Source organism: Aspergillus karnatakaensis (assembly GCF_047715665.1).
Source record: "Aspergillus karnatakaensis strain CBS 102800 unplaced genomic scaffold BJY04scaffold_47, whole genome shotgun sequence".
In the NCBI taxonomy this organism is placed as follows: domain Eukaryota; kingdom Fungi; phylum Ascomycota; class Eurotiomycetes; order Eurotiales; family Aspergillaceae; genus Aspergillus; species Aspergillus karnatakaensis.
In genome coordinates, this window is record NW_027395759.1 from 182902 (window position 1) to 199971 (window position 17070).

Here is a 17070-nt window from a genome sequence, read left to right on the forward strand (position 1 = left end):
TTACTGTCCTTGCCGCCGTCCTAAATATGAATCTCGAAGGGATAGCACCTTGAATCCATGATAATACCGAGCGAAAGTAATATTATCGTGGCCACAAAAAATCCACTGCGCTGAGAAGGAATTTTTAAACCCTTTAATAAACAGCGAAAGAATCCGGCCTTGTCACCTGTTCAAACTGTTGGCCGGATTTGCCATCGCGCAATACCAGAAAGTCATGGTTCGCTGAGCCAATGAGCTGGGCGCTAGGGATATAATCCCTAGTAGTCCAGGCAGTACTTGCACAACACTTGAATGTACTAGGTATGAAGCGTCAACTTACCTGGGGGCTCATGGGAAAAGTTCTAAATACACTGATCTAGTAGTAATGGCGGCAGAGCTCGATCCTGACAACCATTACGGCATGCAACGGAGTGAATGTTGAACCGGTTGGCTTATTTAGGCTATCTTCGTCATGGTCTACTCCCCCCAACAGTCTATGCACCAGGGGAGAGTAGGGTACTCAAAATCTAGTTACTTTTGCTCTATCTTTTTGTTTTTGTTCAAAGTGATGCGATGCTCCGCATCCCCACGCACCCGCGCGCACCTGGGCACATACTATCTTGATCCATGGATGCAATATTCTACCCCGCATCGAGTAAGGCGGATAGGTTCGCGCCGGCGGGCCGTCATATGTAAAAAGTATGTTCTTGCCTGGGACTAATACAAGTGAGGGGGGCGGGGCGCCAGGCGAGACGTTCTTATCGGGGAACCAAGAGGGCTGTTGGCTACGTTGTTCCAATAGGATCTCTCGTCGACCGGTCAGTGCGGGGTTGCTGCACACGGGACTTGGATATCATAGTTTGAGGCTCACAGGTGAATGTGGGCCACGTTGGAAGCCTCATACGATGCCTGGGAGATGTTTGGCATAACTGGAGCTCCAAGACTTTATCGACCTTGTCACCAATAAATATCCCTGGCGAAGGGTGACTCGATTGCAGCTCGGTCGTCTTACAACCTTGATATTAAACGACAAGGGGAGACGGGGCATCCAACGGCTGTTTTTCTGTCGGAACGAGCGGATAGTGAATAGAGAAGAGGTGGTATGGTACCCAATGATGCTATGCCAACGCATGGGTCTTGCCATGGGCTGCGGCAATACGCCGAGAGAACCATCACGCCTCGACAGGGCATAATCACATCCCTTGATGAACCCCCTGTCTTTATTGTGTCGGAGAAGAGAACAGTTCAAGGGCGAGCTTCATGCGCATCAGACCGCGCAATGCATAAAGCTGCTCATGGTGCGCAGGCCTGAGAAGCATTTCGAACCAATTCAACCAGTTTATACATCTTTTCCACCGTCTCTATTATTATCGTCATCACCTCCATCAGCATAAGTGTTCAGTTCCATCCTACCGCAGACTTCAGTCATGCAGAACGGCAATAGCAATAACAACAAAATGTCGGACGATCCAAATTTCCAAGCTGGCTTTAAGTTGTGGAAGGACCAGGAAGAGCTGAAGAATCAACTTGAAAAGAAGAATGTAATGATTGAGCAAATGCTGGAACACAACAAGGAGGAAAAGAACGCGCATTCGCGGACTCGAGAGGGGATTCAATCTCTTGAGCAAGCCCTTGCAGAAGAAAGAAGAGTCATTGCGGGACAGAACAAGGAGATCGAGAAGATCAAATCCCAGGCTGAAAGCTGGAAATTGAAATACCTCGGGGAGAAGGACCACGTAGCCAGTGGCCAGAGCGAGATTGTTGGCCTACGAGGCGAAATCACCAGCAAAGAATCAACCATCAATGATATGAAAAGTGCTGGCACACAACTGAGAGATCGACTTACTGCCTCCAAGGACAGAATTAAAGATCTGCGGGCAGAGTGTTCTAATTCACAGCGGCTGTTGGAAGAAGCCAAGACGCGCTTGAGTGAGTTGGAAGGATTTGCCACCGGCTTCAGTGAGTCGAGTGAGGAACAACTGTCAGTGATGTACCCCTCGGTATCCCAGGCCTGTATTAACGGCACTAGGATCGATGGATATGCGTCCCTCTGGGACTATGCTAGGACCGAGATCCACTTACAGCTCGAGATGGACCTTGATAACAAGGTGCTTCGGGTGAGTGCACGCCTCTGTCCGGAAAGTGGAAGATGGTATCAATTCTAACTTGCATTGCAGGATCGTTCAGCGTGGGAGGCACTGAGAAATTGCAGTCTTGCTCTACAGCACCGCGTGCCCCTCCCATCCTCCAACTCCCTGGCGGCAAAGCAAATGCGCCTTGCTGTTATCCTTGCCATACTGGCAAGGGAAATCGACAAATACATATTCCAACCTACATACATTGCGGGCGAAGACTGTCCGAGCCGCCCATTGTTAGCCAATCTGGCAGCCAATAATACCGAGAAGGAGGCTTTCTGCCGGTCCATCTTGTTTTCATTGGACGATGAATCCCAGAGCAAGAGCTGTCAATGGCGAGTTTGGAGAACAGTGAACAATGTGTCTTCATACATTTGCCCTTTGCTCTCGGACAAGCAAACCAGTCAATTCTGCCAGAGTCTTGAGAAGATTGTCTGGAGAGCGGTCGAAATTTGGCACCCAATTCAGCATGCCAGAAGAAAGTACGAGTCATCTTTTGAACCAGCTGAGAGCGATGATGAATGGGCTGCTTTTGTTTTTCCCGGCCCAGAGTCGGTGCAACTCCCGTCCAACGTCAAACCCCAGCTCCAGCACTCTCTGATTATATTCCCTCATATCTACGGAATAGAGGGAAACAAGAAGATCTTGTTCACTCCAACCTGGCTGCTCAGGAACACGGATCCGCAATGGGTGGTCGCAGAGCAAGAAATGGGACAGGGACCTCCTCAGTCGACGATTGAGCGGGTCATGTCGGTTCGAATAAGCAAATTCATTAGCCGCAGATCTGTCAATGGCCATTGAATGCCGTGTCTCCAAGAATGGAGGTGCGATTGGAAGGTGACAATAGCTTGAGGAGGTAGTGCTTCATATTTCGGGTTTTGTTAATTGTCTTGAGATTGACTTTATTTGTGATTTTTTATTGTGTATCTTAGTTGTTTTAACGCCAGCCAGCTAGCCGACGAATCCATGTAAACGCAAATACTCCACTGTAACCGATAATACCTGGGCTATTTGAGTTCCCCGTAGGGCGATTTAGCGGATTGTATAATGCCTAATAATAAGGCATTTCTACAACTAGCACTGTTTACACTGAATCGGCTTGCTAGAATTTCTTCTATATTGCTGGATCACAAGGGTAAAACTCCAGAAACTACTTCAAAACTTCCTGCAAAATCGGCTGTTCTTCACCTAGATTTTCATAGAATGTGTGTTCTGTCATGCATAAGAGGACCTTGTCACTCAGCTGGACTTGTGGAATGCTGTGTAGTCTTAAGACTGTGCAGCTTGTTTCCAAGCTCTACTAATTAGGCCCGCGTGCTGTAATGTATAAATTTTAGGGTTGCTCAAAGAATCCACGATGGGTAATAGTTGAAACAAGTTAAGTACTAATAAAGTTTAAGAACTCTTCTCCTGTATCCTTGTTATTAGGCCCTCTAGGATAGGCATAATCTCAGCTAATCCCATCTATGTATCCGACCCAAGTCTCTTTCTTTAGCTAGCCAAAGTTTGTCAGGCTGCAGTATCTCAGACAAAGATAATGTAGGAACAACCAGCTAGGCTCTGTTCACATGGTTATGTAAACAGGTTTCTGCTTCAAAGCGAAAGTGTATTCTGAATGATAGATGTATGTTTCAAAGTATGTCTAGAGGAACGACAGGATACTTATACGTGAAGATATGGGATCTTGATGTTCCTAAATAGGGAATGACTGTCGTTCGGAGAATATCCGTCAGTCTGCGCCAATCACCGTGCTTCGTATGGTTTAAGTTGGGTACCGAAGCCTGCATGATGAAGTACTCCAACGAAGATACCGGTCTTGCGCCATACAAGCAAGTGAATATGTTCCAACAGGTAAGTGTTTAGTTATTAACGAAAATTCATAAACGAGATTTATGAATTTAAGCAAATTCTCTTTCATATCCTAAGTCTAAATCTAGTAGACGCGGATAAGCGATCCATATTCGAGGTCATCCGATACCCATCGGCGAAGCTCTCAAAACAGTGGTTGAAGGGCATTGGCTCGACTAGCACTACTCCGAATCAGCTATATATCTTACGCGATTCTATTAACGGTGGGGCTCATGGCTCTACAAAGTCCATCCACGTGCTCTCTCTGAAAGTCTCTCATAGGTCCCCATGTTTAGATATCAGGTTGCTCAATGCAATTTACGCTGTTCCTGTCAGTTAAAATCATCTCCTCGAACCCAAAGCGAGTATTCAAGCTCATATAAGAAATATAGGAGAATAAAATAGACTATAGGGTCTCTATCCAATTGGTACCCCGAAAGGCTGAAAATGCAGTATAGCTTTAATTTCAGCTCGTGCAAAGTAGCCCCCTGGTCAACGGTCACCCCGCTGCTTAGTCCAAATTGCAGTTCAGAAGGGGTGGCTGCAGGCTGCATTTGAAGTTACGCTGTATAGCCTTGACCAATAGCTTCACATGCCTCTTGCATCACGCTTTTGTTTTTAGCTGCAGCCTGGTCAACCCCCTGCTTAGACTAAAATTGCAGTGTATGGAACCGGAGACCGCTTGTGCTTACGCGGCGTAGCCCTCAGCCCTGACCAATAGCCTCACGACTTTCTTAGTCTTACACCGCGCAGCTACAGCCTGATCACCCTCCTGCTTAGTTTAAAATTGCAGTGTAGGCGCTAAACAATAAACGAAGCAATGCAAAGCCCGTCATAGGTCGCGTAGCTTTGACCTAATCTTACTTGACCCAGCTGTAGTCTGGTCACTATCCTGCGTAGTCTAAGATTGCAGTGTAAGAATCAGGTCTCACAAGCAGGTCGTACAGAGTAGCCTTCCTTAAGCTAGCTGCAGTCTGGTCACTCTCCTGCTAAGCCTAAAATTGCAGTGTAATCTACTCCATGATAAACTGCCTGGCCTTGGACCTTTGACACAAACCCTCTAAGCTTACCCAATTGCGCTGCAGCCTGGTCATCCTCCTGCGTAGCCTGAAATTAATGTATACTCATTCATAATGGAGTCAACATCCTCGCTTAGAAAGGTGAAGGTTCAAAGCTGCACTATACATGGCTATGAACATTAGCCTTTCCTGAAGTTGCGCCCAATAAGCCACTTCCCCAACTTGAACTCGCAGGCGGTACCTGGTCAAGTCTCTAGACCCAGCCTCTTGTGCAAAAGCTTCTGATTCGAAGGCGCTATACCATGGACGCTCCCCTGATGAGTCTAGAATTGCAGTGTTTCGCCCCCTACTCGATCTGATTTGCCCATTGATACATAGCCTCTGGTCTCACCTTACCTAGCTGCAGCCTGAACACCCTCCTGCTTAGTCTAAAATTGCAGTGTAAACTCCGCCACCAACGACCGTCAACATGAACTTATGAAGAACAAAACGATCTATCCATATCTGCGCCACATGATGCAGCATTGCATGATGACAAGCCACTGCATTCCCACACACAACCTCATAGTTAAATCTGTAACCTCCAGCCTTCCGTGCAAAAGTCTCCGGCACAAAAAGCAATATACCATGGACACCCTCCTGCTCAGTCTAAAAATGCAGTGTACGCTGACGACGCTGACGACGCTGACGAGAGCCTCGAGAGGTGACCATATGTTATGCAGCGGGGAGCCCGAACGTCCCCCGGACTCCTGATCAGCCTCGTCCCCAACGTAAGCTCGCAAACCAGTCTGTGACATTCTATTCAGTCTCTCGCGCAAACCTTGGGAGTCTCCGGCTATAGAGCAATAGGGGTCTACTATACGCACACGCACAACGGCCTCCAATATATTCTGACAACATCCTCGCGCAGTCTAAACTACACGGTCGGTCGTGTTGGCCATAGAATGGTGTTTCAGAGACATTGTAGCCTTTATACGTAGCATGACAAGCCTCATCTGCACTCTTGATGCGTCGTGTACCACGCGACTATTTATCAAATTGCAGTGTGATGCGATCAGCTTAGATCGGCTGCCGCTGTAACGCATGGATACATGCGATCAACCCAGATAGTAGGGCTAAATGGCCTAGTCACTCCTACCGAGCCTGAACGTGTAGTTTGATATATGGGCGAGCTTGCATGGGGCGGCGCAATGTTTAAGAAAGCAACCTAGTGGGGCTTACAGTGGGGACATGGTTCCTCTCTTGTTTAGTCTAAAAATGCAGTACAATGCAATAAGACGGAGAAATAAAGTCAGTGCATGGGCTTGAGTAAGCAAGTAAGGCCCAGGATGGCATGGTTTCCCTCTTGGTTGGTCTCAAAGTGCAGTGCACTGATGCAGTCAGTGTGCACCGCGGCCCGGGTAGATGGATATGGTTAGTGCGTGGGCGAGCCCTCTTGCTCAGCCTAAAAGTGCAGTACACTGCGGCCCAGACGGACGGATACAGGTAGGCGTAAGGTTTGAGTAAGCGGCTAAGGCCTATGATAGCACGGTTCCCCCTCTTGCTCAGCCTAAAAATGCAGTACACTGGGGCTGAAACGGACGGTACCACTACACCGGGGCTTAGACGGACGAACCTAGTTAGTGCATAGGCGAGGTGGAGCTTGCATGGCGAGGCGTAGCGCTCGAGTAAGCAAGTGAGGCCCGTAAAAGCATTGTTGCACTCTTGCTTAGTCTAAAAGTGTAGTATACTCATATCTCGACGCTATCCCCCCTTATACTGTCATAAGTAGTGTAGCCTTGACTGATAGCCTTATAAGTCTTTTAGTCTTACTTAACCTAGCGGTCACCTAGGTATCTACCACCTAATACACCCTGTCGCGCAGTCTAGCGCTGCAGTATCAGTCACGTTAGGGAGCAATCGGCGCCTTAAACCCAGCGATACAGCGCGGTGTATCTGGGCAAAAGGCACTTAAGGTAGAATTGCAAACCAGATACTACTTGTTATACAGTTGATATACAGAAGATTATAGCCAGAGTCTCCTGTCCTTGGAACGCTTAGATTAGGGCTAGGACTACGGGTACTGGGCGAATAAACACCGAATGCACAATCACTCTATAAAGCTGAAGAAATCTAGCCTTCTTGTACTCTAAGACCTCTTTTCACGCCTCTCACTTTGATATGGTACTCCCCTCCTCCCTGACGTTAGACAATCTTCCTATTCTCCATACTCAAATCCGAGTCGTTTCCAACCATTCAACATAGTCATTCACCCCAGCAGCAACACCCCTCATTTCGCCGTCAAAGCCCACCTCCCTCAGCCTCGTCAGATCCGCCGCCCTACAGCTGTGGAACACCGTCTCCATTCCATCATACTGAAAGATACCCATCAGCCCAGTCCGACCCAACCCACCATACGCAGCCTCAACCGCCTTCAGCACACCCGAAAACGTCTCCGTCTTCCCACTCCCAACATCAAACACACCTCCAATCCCCAGATGCTGCAGAGACCACACTACAACCTTCACAACATCATCCACATACACGAAATCCCGCTGCTGAGCCTCTGGCTCATATCCATTGCGAGAGCCTGAAATTCTGTACTCCAATGCACGCTTCATACGATGGTACACCTGATAGGGATAACTCGCGCTGGCAATACTCTCATCACCAGGCCCATACACGTCAAAGACCCGCAGTCCAACGACCTGTGTGCCGAACTGCTGCGCCGGGTACTGCGCCACGTGTGCCTCCAGAAGCTGCGTCGAGAACCCGTGCACGTCCACGGGGATCGACTCTCTCTGCTCACGTCTCTTGTCTTTGTCCTGACTGTAATTCCGCGCGATCCACTCCCTGTACCCTGATACCGAAGACGCATAGATCAACCGCACGCGATGGCTCTGGCAATAGTGCAGTATTTCCTTGCCGAAGGTAAAGACCTTATCTATCACCGCGTCTCTCTCTGCGTTTGGGACAGTGTAGCCGTATAAGTGGAAGATGATTTCCGGGTGGCGGTCGAAGGAGGAGTCGTTGTCGTGTTTCAGGGCGGTGCGGAAGCCGCTGATGCTCATGTAGTCTGTGATTTTGAGCTCTGTAAGATCTGGGAGGGTGATGGTGTTGGTCAGGTCGTCGACGGCTGTTATGGTTGTTATGCCTTGGGAGTTGAGGGACTTTATCAGGGTGTTGCCGAGGGGGGTTAGGGCGCCGGTTATGAGGACTCGCATGGTGGGTTGGTGGGTAGTGGTTGGTGTTTTGGGGAGAGCAAGGTTACTGTGCCTGGTTGAAGCTTCTGAGTGGTGTAGCTTTAATGATGTCCGGAGAGTGTAGTGGAAGAGAGGAGGCAAGAAGTGAAATCTTCCATAGCTATATAGGTATCTGCAAACAAAGCATGGAGAGGCACAACAAAGACTCCCTTCTAGGTTGTTCTACACCAAGACAGAGCTCTGTACCATGTCTCTTTCCCTTTATATCTTTGTATATTTAGTGCAAGTTGTCAACGGACTGGCAAGCATCATTGCAAGAGCTGACATGTGTAAGTTTATAATGTGTCAGCTATATGCTCCCCCTCATAGTCTAGATAAGGATGATCATATTATAGATCGGACTCGGGCTCTCTGCTAAAGTTCGGGGTACATGTTCTTCAAAGTGTGCGAGTTATATCTGGAGTTTGGGAAGATTGTTTAGCTTCAGAAAGGGACCGGGTTGGTGTATCAAAGGCGAGAGGCATGGAGACCCTAGACTAAAGGAGAGTTGCGTGCCAGATTAATCTCATTGATTTTAGAGGAGTAGTTACGCATTTGATTCGGTTCTTCCCTGGATCACTATATTTAACCCCTATGCCTACATGGATCTGAGTATCTATCCAAGGGAGCTTGTATTCCAAGAACATGCAAGGCTCTTTGTAACCCTGTCCGTATTTAAAGATTGTATTGCCTGTAATCCTAGCTTTAGCCTTTCTGCCCAGGTACATGACGGGCTGTATCGAAGAAGAGACAGACAACTTCACAACTTCGCCACTACCCCATAACAGCGCAGAACAGAAAGATAACTGCCATTAAATTGATTATAGACACCAAACTACTTGAAGGAAAAGAAATGAACAAACCCCGCAAGCGCCATTGTAATCCTTATGTCTTGTGCTAGGATCTTTAGCCCGAATTCAACAGCCCTACGACCCTTATACAACTCGCACCCAGCGCAAGTGCAACAAAATGTCCGAGCCGCGCCTGATGCCACCGCCAATAGCATGCTGACTTCTTTGATTATCACTGTATAGTTGGCTTGTGAGTCTAGCGGGCTCGTTTTATCTTGGGAGGATTTCGGTAAGTAAAGACGGGCGACTGTTAATGGGATTAAAATATATCCCACATATAAGATTTCTTTTGATTCAATATATATGGTATTTGTTACATTATCTGGAGATATGATGCATCAAGCTATATCCGACTTAACACACTCCCTAGGAAACTATGTGTATCCATCTCAGGAGTAAATGATCAACGTATAGCTCCTTCAAAATCCCGTTCATCGGGCTAGTACCCATAGAGACCTATAGAAGCATATCCAGCTATCTCATCGCAATTCACGCTCTGAAGGATGAGTGGTGGAGGGATAATTCCTGGTGTAGGGCTGGGTATATCTCGAGGGGTCACATGATATTTAGTACGCCTTACCGAAGTAGGTTAAGCGTGGACTTGTCCACTGGGCAGGGACAATTTGGAGTCACCACAACATCAGCCGCAGCATCCTGCACGGCGAACGCGTCTGAACGGCCTCAATGGTATCAATCTGTACGAGCCACGTACAAGCGACGGTGGCTTGTCAATCAGTCTCTACATACCCGACTTAGAATGACCACCGCGACGCGACCTGGCTTCTTTAGGTTGAAGTCCAGAACCGGCTGCAAAACATGCAAGTCAGTACCCCCTTTGGAACCAATATCAACTCCAAACTGACCGAAATACAGAATCCGGCGCATCAAATGTGGCGAGGAACGCCCCCACTGCCTCCGCTGCAGTTCTACCGGCCGCGTCTGTGACTACGAGAGACCCCTGGCCCTGGCAACCCCCCACCCAGGCGTCTCCCGCACCATCACGCGAATCATGCCCACCGCGTCCCCAGAGTCCAGAGAGCGCCGCGCATTCGAGTTCTACTTCTTCCACGCCGCGCCGTCTCTCTCCGACGCCCTGGACCTGGATTTCTGGCGCGGCACCGTCCTCCGCCTTTGCGGATCGGAACCTGCTATCTGGGACGCCATCGCCGCCCTAAGCACTTTCTACGAGCACCCGCCTGCAATCAACAGCGTTGCAACGTATCAAATCGAACACACGGATTTGATTGAACGCCCGCGCAGCAAACCTCACAGAGAAGCCTTCGGCTGGTACTCGCGCTCGCTGAGGAAACTGCAGGACCAGATCCAGCGCGGCGGCGTGGATCATGCTGTTGCGCTGGTCAGCTGTGTGTTGTTTCTGTGTATTGAGATGCTGCAGGGGAATGTGAAGGGGGCGCTCATGCTGTATCACCAGGGGATGCAGTTGATGGAGTCCATGCCGGCGGAGTCGCGGTCGGGCCTTGAGACGGCGATTCGGTCGATTCTGGTTCGCGTGGGCACGATTGCGGTTATTGTGTCGAGGCAGATGCCGGTGCCGGCTCGGTTGCCGGGTTTGGAGAGGCCGAAGGCCAGGTTTGGTTCTTTGGCTGATGCACGGTCGGCGCTGTATGCGCTTGTTGCTGACTGGAAGGCGTTTGATGATCTGTGTGCGGCGCTTCGTGAGATGGCGCTGGATACAGTGGGGGTGCCGATGAGTGATCTGGAACACCAGCAGGAAGCGCTTGAGGCTTCGCTTTCGTCTTGGGATATTTATTTCCAGAATCTCCCTGAGGTTATTGCGTATACTACGGCCGCATATCCCCCTCAAACTACCGCCTCTGTGCTCTCTCCCACCCCGCACCAAAGCATTATAGCAACCCTATCAATGACACACCTCGCAATCCAGATCCTCACCCACACAGGCCTGTCGCAGTCTGAATCAGCCTACGACATGCATAGCGCGGACTTTGCAAAGATAATCTCCCACGCACCCGCCGCATTAGCAGCAGCAGCACCACCACCCTACCTCTCCACCACGAATACCAGCACCAGCACCAACAATAGCGCTACTCAACCCCCCTCCATCTTCGACATGGGCACCAGAATGTCCCTCTTTATTACAATTCTTAAATGCCGCGACCCCTTAATCCGACGGCAGGCACTAGGGTATCTCCGCCAAGCACCGCCACTACAGGGAATGTATTTCTCGCACTCCGCGGCGGAGTTTCTTGCTGCGCTGGTGGCGGTGGAAGAACTAGGGGTTTGTTCTGAGGACGAGCTTAGATTGGCGAGTGTGATGGGGCGGCAGGGACGGGTTCCAGGGGAGAGCGAGAGAGTTTTTGCACTGCAGCTAGTGCCGCGGTGGGTTGAGGGTGAAAAAGGGACTGGGGGGATGAGGACTGCGTTGGAGTTTTCGAGGAGGGTACGTGATGGAAACGATGACGGGGAGGTACGCATTGTGCGAGATATGGTGGTTTTACCTGCTCGGGCACCGCATAGGCCGTTGGCGGTTCTTTGACAGCCATACATTCATCCATCCTTCTCTTCCTTTATATCGGAGTCGGGAGCAAGCGCGACATTATACCCGAAATTCTATATTCTATCTATACCCATCACCAATCACTATATTCAAACTCCTTTCTCTTCACTTCGTCTTGACATACAACTCCTTAATCAACCGCGCCAGCTCCTCCGCCTCGGCCTTAACCCACGGCATCGCATGGTGGTAGTTGATTTCATACAGCTGCGCCGTCGCCGGGTCGTAGTATTTTGCCAGCTGCTCGCGCCCGAGCTCCAGGTACTCGTCTTTCAGGCCGTGCATGTGCAGCGTTGGGATGTGGATTGTTGTGCTGGGGTTTGTGAGTTCTGCTCGTAGTAGTCAAAGTTAGCATCACTAAATAACACTCATGGTAGGAGGATGTTCAAATTCAAAAAAAAAAAAAGGAGGGGGGTAATTGCGTACTATATGCAACCTCACTCTCCATCGGCCTTCCACCACCCATACAGCAAACCCCGAACTTGAAATTAAACCCATGCCCAGGAGAGACTCCATTCCCATTCCCATTCCCATTCACATTCCCGTTCTCTCCTTGAGATGCTACCTCCTCCCTCCGCTGCTGATCCAACAACAATCCCCCCGCAACCCTCGTCCCCTGCGAAAACCCCATGACGCCCACCCACTCTCCCTTGCCTGGCCCACTTCTAGCCTGCATCAACTTATAAACTCGTTCAATCCCGTCTCGCCCCGTCGCATCAAACCCACTCCCATCATTCCTCTCCTCCTCGCTGCGGCGGTCATCCGTGTCGAACCACGATGCGTACGGCCCGTAGTCTTCGAATGCGGGGAGGACGCCTGGGCCTGCGGAGCGCGGGAAGGGGGCGTCGAAGAATTCGAGGGTTAGTGTGTCGGCGAGGAGGTTTGTGAGGAAGGAGCATTGGATTTCGTAGATTGAGGAGTTCGAGCCAGAGCCGTGGAAGCAGGCGATGCGGGGGAGGGGTTTGGTGGTCATTTTGGGGGTGTGGTGTGGTGTGTGGGTGGGTGGGGATGGAGGTGAAAGGATTTGAGAGGACGGTCGATGTATGGCGGCTTCTGGCGAGGGAGGTTGAGTGGTGACGGTGGTGGTGGTGATGGAGGGGTGGTGGCACTGGTGGTGTTTTGGAGCTGAGCTGAGGGCCTGAGGGAGATAAGATCGGGCGGTCAGATTGTGGTTGGCTGCGTGGGGCCGTCGAGGGACTCGAGCGCTAGTGCTGTTCGGGATTAGTGAAGCTATATTTAGTTTCGAGTATATGGAGAACCCCTAAGTTATGTACTTTTTACACTTAACTCATCAAGTCGAGTTAAATTAGCTATCATCTCTTGCACTAGAACTAGCACCGGACGCCTCCATAGGGTACATGTGGCCTTTCTTACTGGTCTGACAGCGTTTGGGTGGAAGCGTTAGATGGGCACATTAGAATTGGAACGAGCGGCAATAGCCTACCAACCTTAGAAGAAAATCCAGAGAGAAACTCCAACGCCTATAGCAAAGCAAACAAAATAGATATACCGAGTAATACGGTGCTTTTTGTCCCGGAATGTCATGAACCCAATAAAGGTGAAGCCGTGGTCTGCGCCTGGTGGATAGAGGTTGGTCCAGATTCCACACGTAACCACGCTCGTGAGAGAACTCATCACTAGACTTAGCATCACGACCGTAGTAATCACTAAGGGTGTTGGGTTGTGAGTGATGTTAGAGTTGCTGGCTTGCCGAAGGACAAAAGGCATAAGAGCTATTAGGTAACTTGTTGTGAAGTACAAGGTCTCAGTATACCAGCTCTGTTTCCGAAAATCAATAGAACAGAGGGCAGCGACCCAAGAGTGGGGCTCATGCAATAATGAGGAGTCTCCTGAATTGCTGCTTTGAGATGTGGGCGGCGCAATCTGGGGGCAGATGGGCGTGCGAACCTGGGGTTCGCCCTCCAGAGTACAGTTTAAGGGGAGACTGGTTTGTTGACGGGATAGCTGCACAGTCTCATCATCATCCTTGCGAGTTGCTTCTGCTTCCCTATTCAGTAATGAATGATGACATGGGATATGCCAGTACAAAAAAAAAAAACATACCTGACCAAGTCTCGCAAATCAGCAGAACGGGGAGAATCAAGAGTAGAATCGGAACAAGCTGACCGAATCCCCAATAATCCTCCTCCTGTGCCAGTGAAGCGTCTTGTGTAGACGCACGTAGAGTAAACAGGCGAATTGTTGCCCATGCCAACGAGAAGAATAACCATAGAATCTACAGGATCCGTTAGCGAAAAGATACAAGACTGACAACGGGCTTACCTCAAAGAGGCTAGAGCATGCTAAGTCATATAGCACATAGAATAATGACAGCCAAGCCATGCCCGAGATCAATATTTGATGGAGTATAAGCGAGCTTATAGAGCGATGCAGCTTATGCCTATGTCTATGACCCATGAAAGCAATGTTATTGCGCCACGCATCTCGGCCAACACATAGAATGCGAATGGAAGCGCTTCTGCTGCCCGGGAACATGCGTACTAACCGGACCAGTAGCGCCCCAATCAATAGAATCTCCGAAAGCACAGTGTAAACACCACCGATTTTGATGTCAAATCCAAACCGTGGTAAATCAAGGTAGCACCGTACCGGCTGCAAGAGTCCGGTCCCAGAGATCGCATAAGACATCTGCTGATCATTGAAGGCTGTGTTTCCTGTCGGAAGTAGCGCGAACACCAACATTATTGCTAACGAAAACATAAGAAGAACTCGTAGGTAGAAGACGTATTTATGTTGTTGGAAATATTGTTGGAGAGAGGGTAAGGTAGCCAGGTGTGTGGTGGTGGAGAACCAGGTGAGTGTCGTGATTATTTGCCAGTGATATAGCGATATGCCACGGTCAAGCTGCGAGTAGCCGCTAACAAGAATGGCGATTCCGGTTACCAACTGCTGATCACTCATGGCCAACACGACCTAGACATTCGTTAGTTGTAAAAGGGCGGGTAATAGCCAATCCACCTACAGTTCGTAATGGTTTATCCCATCGCTTTGTTGGCTTGCAGCGGAATATTCTGCGTAGAAGATTTCGCAGAGGCATATCCAGTGGATTAGATGACGAGTCCTCTGACACAACGACATAGTGGACTAGCAAAACCAAAAAGGTTGCCCAAGCGGTCGCAAGAAACCCGATGAGAACCTGTCTCGTCATCAGCCTTGTGGTTCGCTTGGCAAGAAGAGCTCTAGGGCTGGCATACCCCGATGCCAGATACATCAGGATTGGGATCGAAGTTGACAGCAGTTGCATCCCAGCAGATTGTGGAATCCCAGGCCATCTCGAGATAGGAGTGAGGAGTGCTCGGTCTACTTGCTTTGAGCGACTGACGGACAATGCCCCTTCCTTTATAACCGGACAGATCAGGCTGGCGGCTGAGTTTCGTGGAGGCTGCAGGCGCCCGGGCCGCTTGCAGTGGCCGAGGGTCTGGGATAGGATGCTGGCCAGTAGCCTCACCAGGGCACCGCATCGATGCGATTCGATTGCGTTTACCACTTCACCCCTCCAAGTGTGGCTGTGTTAGAATGTTTGCTTCTTCCATTTGTCCTTACCTCTGGTTTTAGAGTCCCATCTGCTAAGCAACGGGCAAGATCTAGCCTACTCTCAGTGAGCGTTACTAGGTGTATTCTGTTAACAGATAAACGCCGTCACGCCATTTATAAACGCGCCAATGCCAACTTGATCCGTGGATCGGGACATACACCTTCCATCCCCATAATCCCTCTCAATATGATACGCCACTGTTCACACCCAGAAAGATCGAGAGCTCAGACATTACAAGGCTTTTGTATCCTGATACCAGCGGTCAATACATGAATCAGTGTATTTCTACTGATAGCTAGATAGGTACTGTCTTTTTCTGCCTTTCGCGTCAGCGACAGCATTCAAGTGCCGTCTATGATTCAAAGTGCTAATACCCAAGACAAGCCCTGAAACCCACTGTCTGCAAGTGGCGGCTCATGGGAGATATGTCATATTAAGCGACTACAATATGCTCTACTAGGAACTATAGCTGAGTCCCGCGATGACACGTACGCCCCCCATCTTGAGCCCTAGGGCTCCAAATCAACCGCCAATAGGTACCTCCTCTCGGCACCTATAACAAGCGCACAACGCAGTTTCGCATCGAAAACAACACTCATACCCATCCGCTATACTCTTGTTCATAAGTCTTCAACATTATCTTAACTAGCTATGGCACTATCTCGCAAATCTAAAAAGTCTGCATACTAGAATCGTTGCAATCCACAAATATAGTCTCGATACTCCCACAGCATGGATAATTCGTTGCGTGGATAATGGGCTCAGGATACAGTGGCAGTGTTGTGCTATTCAGCAGCACCGTTGCATCTGGAAACGCACCAACGAGGTCTTTCGTGTATTTACTGGTAATAGCCAAGGCACTAAAAGCCCTACGAAGTACTCTGTCTCGTTCGGATGGATGAGGCCAAATGGCGGAGCCCTTGCTTTGACTCTGTAGTCATAGTTGGGAGTAGTTTGGGGTTGAAGCTCTTTGAAACGCCCGCAAATTCCGTTTCATCTGGGATACCAATTTTAGCTACCAGACGAGGGGGGAGACGGAATTCCGATGTGGAAGAAGACGTTTCAATGTCATGTGTGCAGCTGTTTTCTTTGTATCCTGGGTTGGCATTCCCCAATCGTTTCTTTGTTCACTCGGTGGTTGGAAATGAGGGCTCTCGGTTTCGCAGGCGTTTTCGGGACCCAGGCTGCCAGCTGCAGGGCTAGATACACTATGTCAGAGAGCAATGAAACTCATAGCCTGAACTTGGGGATGGCATGTCTAAAGTGACAAACCGAGATCACTACAGGCGGTTTGTTGTCGCTGGAGCCTGGCAACACTCCACGCCTGTGCAGAGATTCTAGACGGACAGAAATGGGGCGTTTAGACGGCTCCCCGGGTGGGAAATACAGGGTCTAAGGGTTCTTTGAGATGATTGCCCTCGACAATCTGAGTTGGACCCCACCGCACGCTCGAAGAGAGAGCTCTGAGTCGGCGTAATGGAAATGATCGGTTGTTCGTTTGTGGCCTCGCCTTGCTCTTGGAATGAGTGCGTGGTCTCTGGCTTGTTGCTGGAGATATATGCGGTTCGTGATCTCCTCCGGTTTTATCTCGTCGTTGATATAAGAGTTTGGATAGAGTGATTGGACTAGTAGTCTTGTCCACCAATCTGTTATTCAACCATCAAGGAAGCTGCGCTGGCCGTGGAACAGTCGCCAGACCGTAATGACCGTCAGCACACGCGCAATGCATATTCATGTTTGTCCAATGACACGGACAGCTTCGTTGGTGAGTCTTGCAGAACACCTAGGCGAGTGAGCTAGTACTTGAGTCACTACCACGTCCCCATAACCCATGTAGTAGAGCTTTCGCTGCCCGTTGCCGACTATCACCTTGGGCTGTTTAGAAGGGCCACCTCATCGAACAACACCCGGCGCTCCGAGCACACACC

General features: G+C 49.7%; 4 protein-coding genes across 4 annotated transcripts; 2 read left to right on the top strand and 2 right to left on the bottom strand.

The window, feature by feature from the left end:
• Positions 1-1436: 1436 nt before the first annotated feature.
• On the top strand, positions 1437-2915 carry BJY04DRAFT_221266 (uncharacterized protein; the record flags this gene model as incomplete). The annotated part of the gene is made up of 3 exons (XM_073717060.1): positions 1437-1960; positions 2009-2096; positions 2157-2915. The coding sequence occupies 3 exons, from the start codon at positions 1437-1439 to the stop codon at positions 2913-2915; spliced, it is 1371 nt and encodes a 456-aa protein (XP_073568143.1).
• A 4276-nt stretch (positions 2916-7191) lies between these two features.
• On the bottom strand, positions 7192-8184 carry BJY04DRAFT_229872 (uncharacterized protein; the record flags this gene model as incomplete). The annotated part of the gene is made up of 1 exon (XM_073719148.1): positions 7192-8184. The coding sequence occupies one exon, from the start codon at positions 8182-8184 to the stop codon at positions 7192-7194; it is 993 nt and encodes a 330-aa protein (XP_073568144.1).
• A 1626-nt stretch (positions 8185-9810) lies between these two features.
• BJY04DRAFT_221268 (Zn(II)2Cys6 transcription factor domain-containing protein) lies at positions 9811-11568 on the top strand (the record flags this gene model as incomplete). The annotated part of the gene is made up of 2 exons (XM_073717061.1): positions 9811-9875; positions 9927-11568. The coding sequence occupies 2 exons, from the start codon at positions 9811-9813 to the stop codon at positions 11566-11568; spliced, it is 1707 nt and encodes a 568-aa protein (XP_073568145.1).
• A 63-nt stretch (positions 11569-11631) lies between these two features.
• On the bottom strand, positions 11632-12716 carry BJY04DRAFT_114210 (uncharacterized protein). The gene is made up of 2 exons (XM_073708215.1): positions 12013-12716; positions 11632-11915 (listed from the first exon to the last, which is right to left on the bottom strand). Exons 1-2 carry the CDS (start codon positions 12557-12559, stop codon positions 11695-11697), a joined length of 768 nt encoding a protein of 255 aa, XP_073568146.1. The 5' UTR covers positions 12560-12716; the 3' UTR covers positions 11632-11694.
• Positions 12717-17070: the final 4354 nt, after the last annotated feature.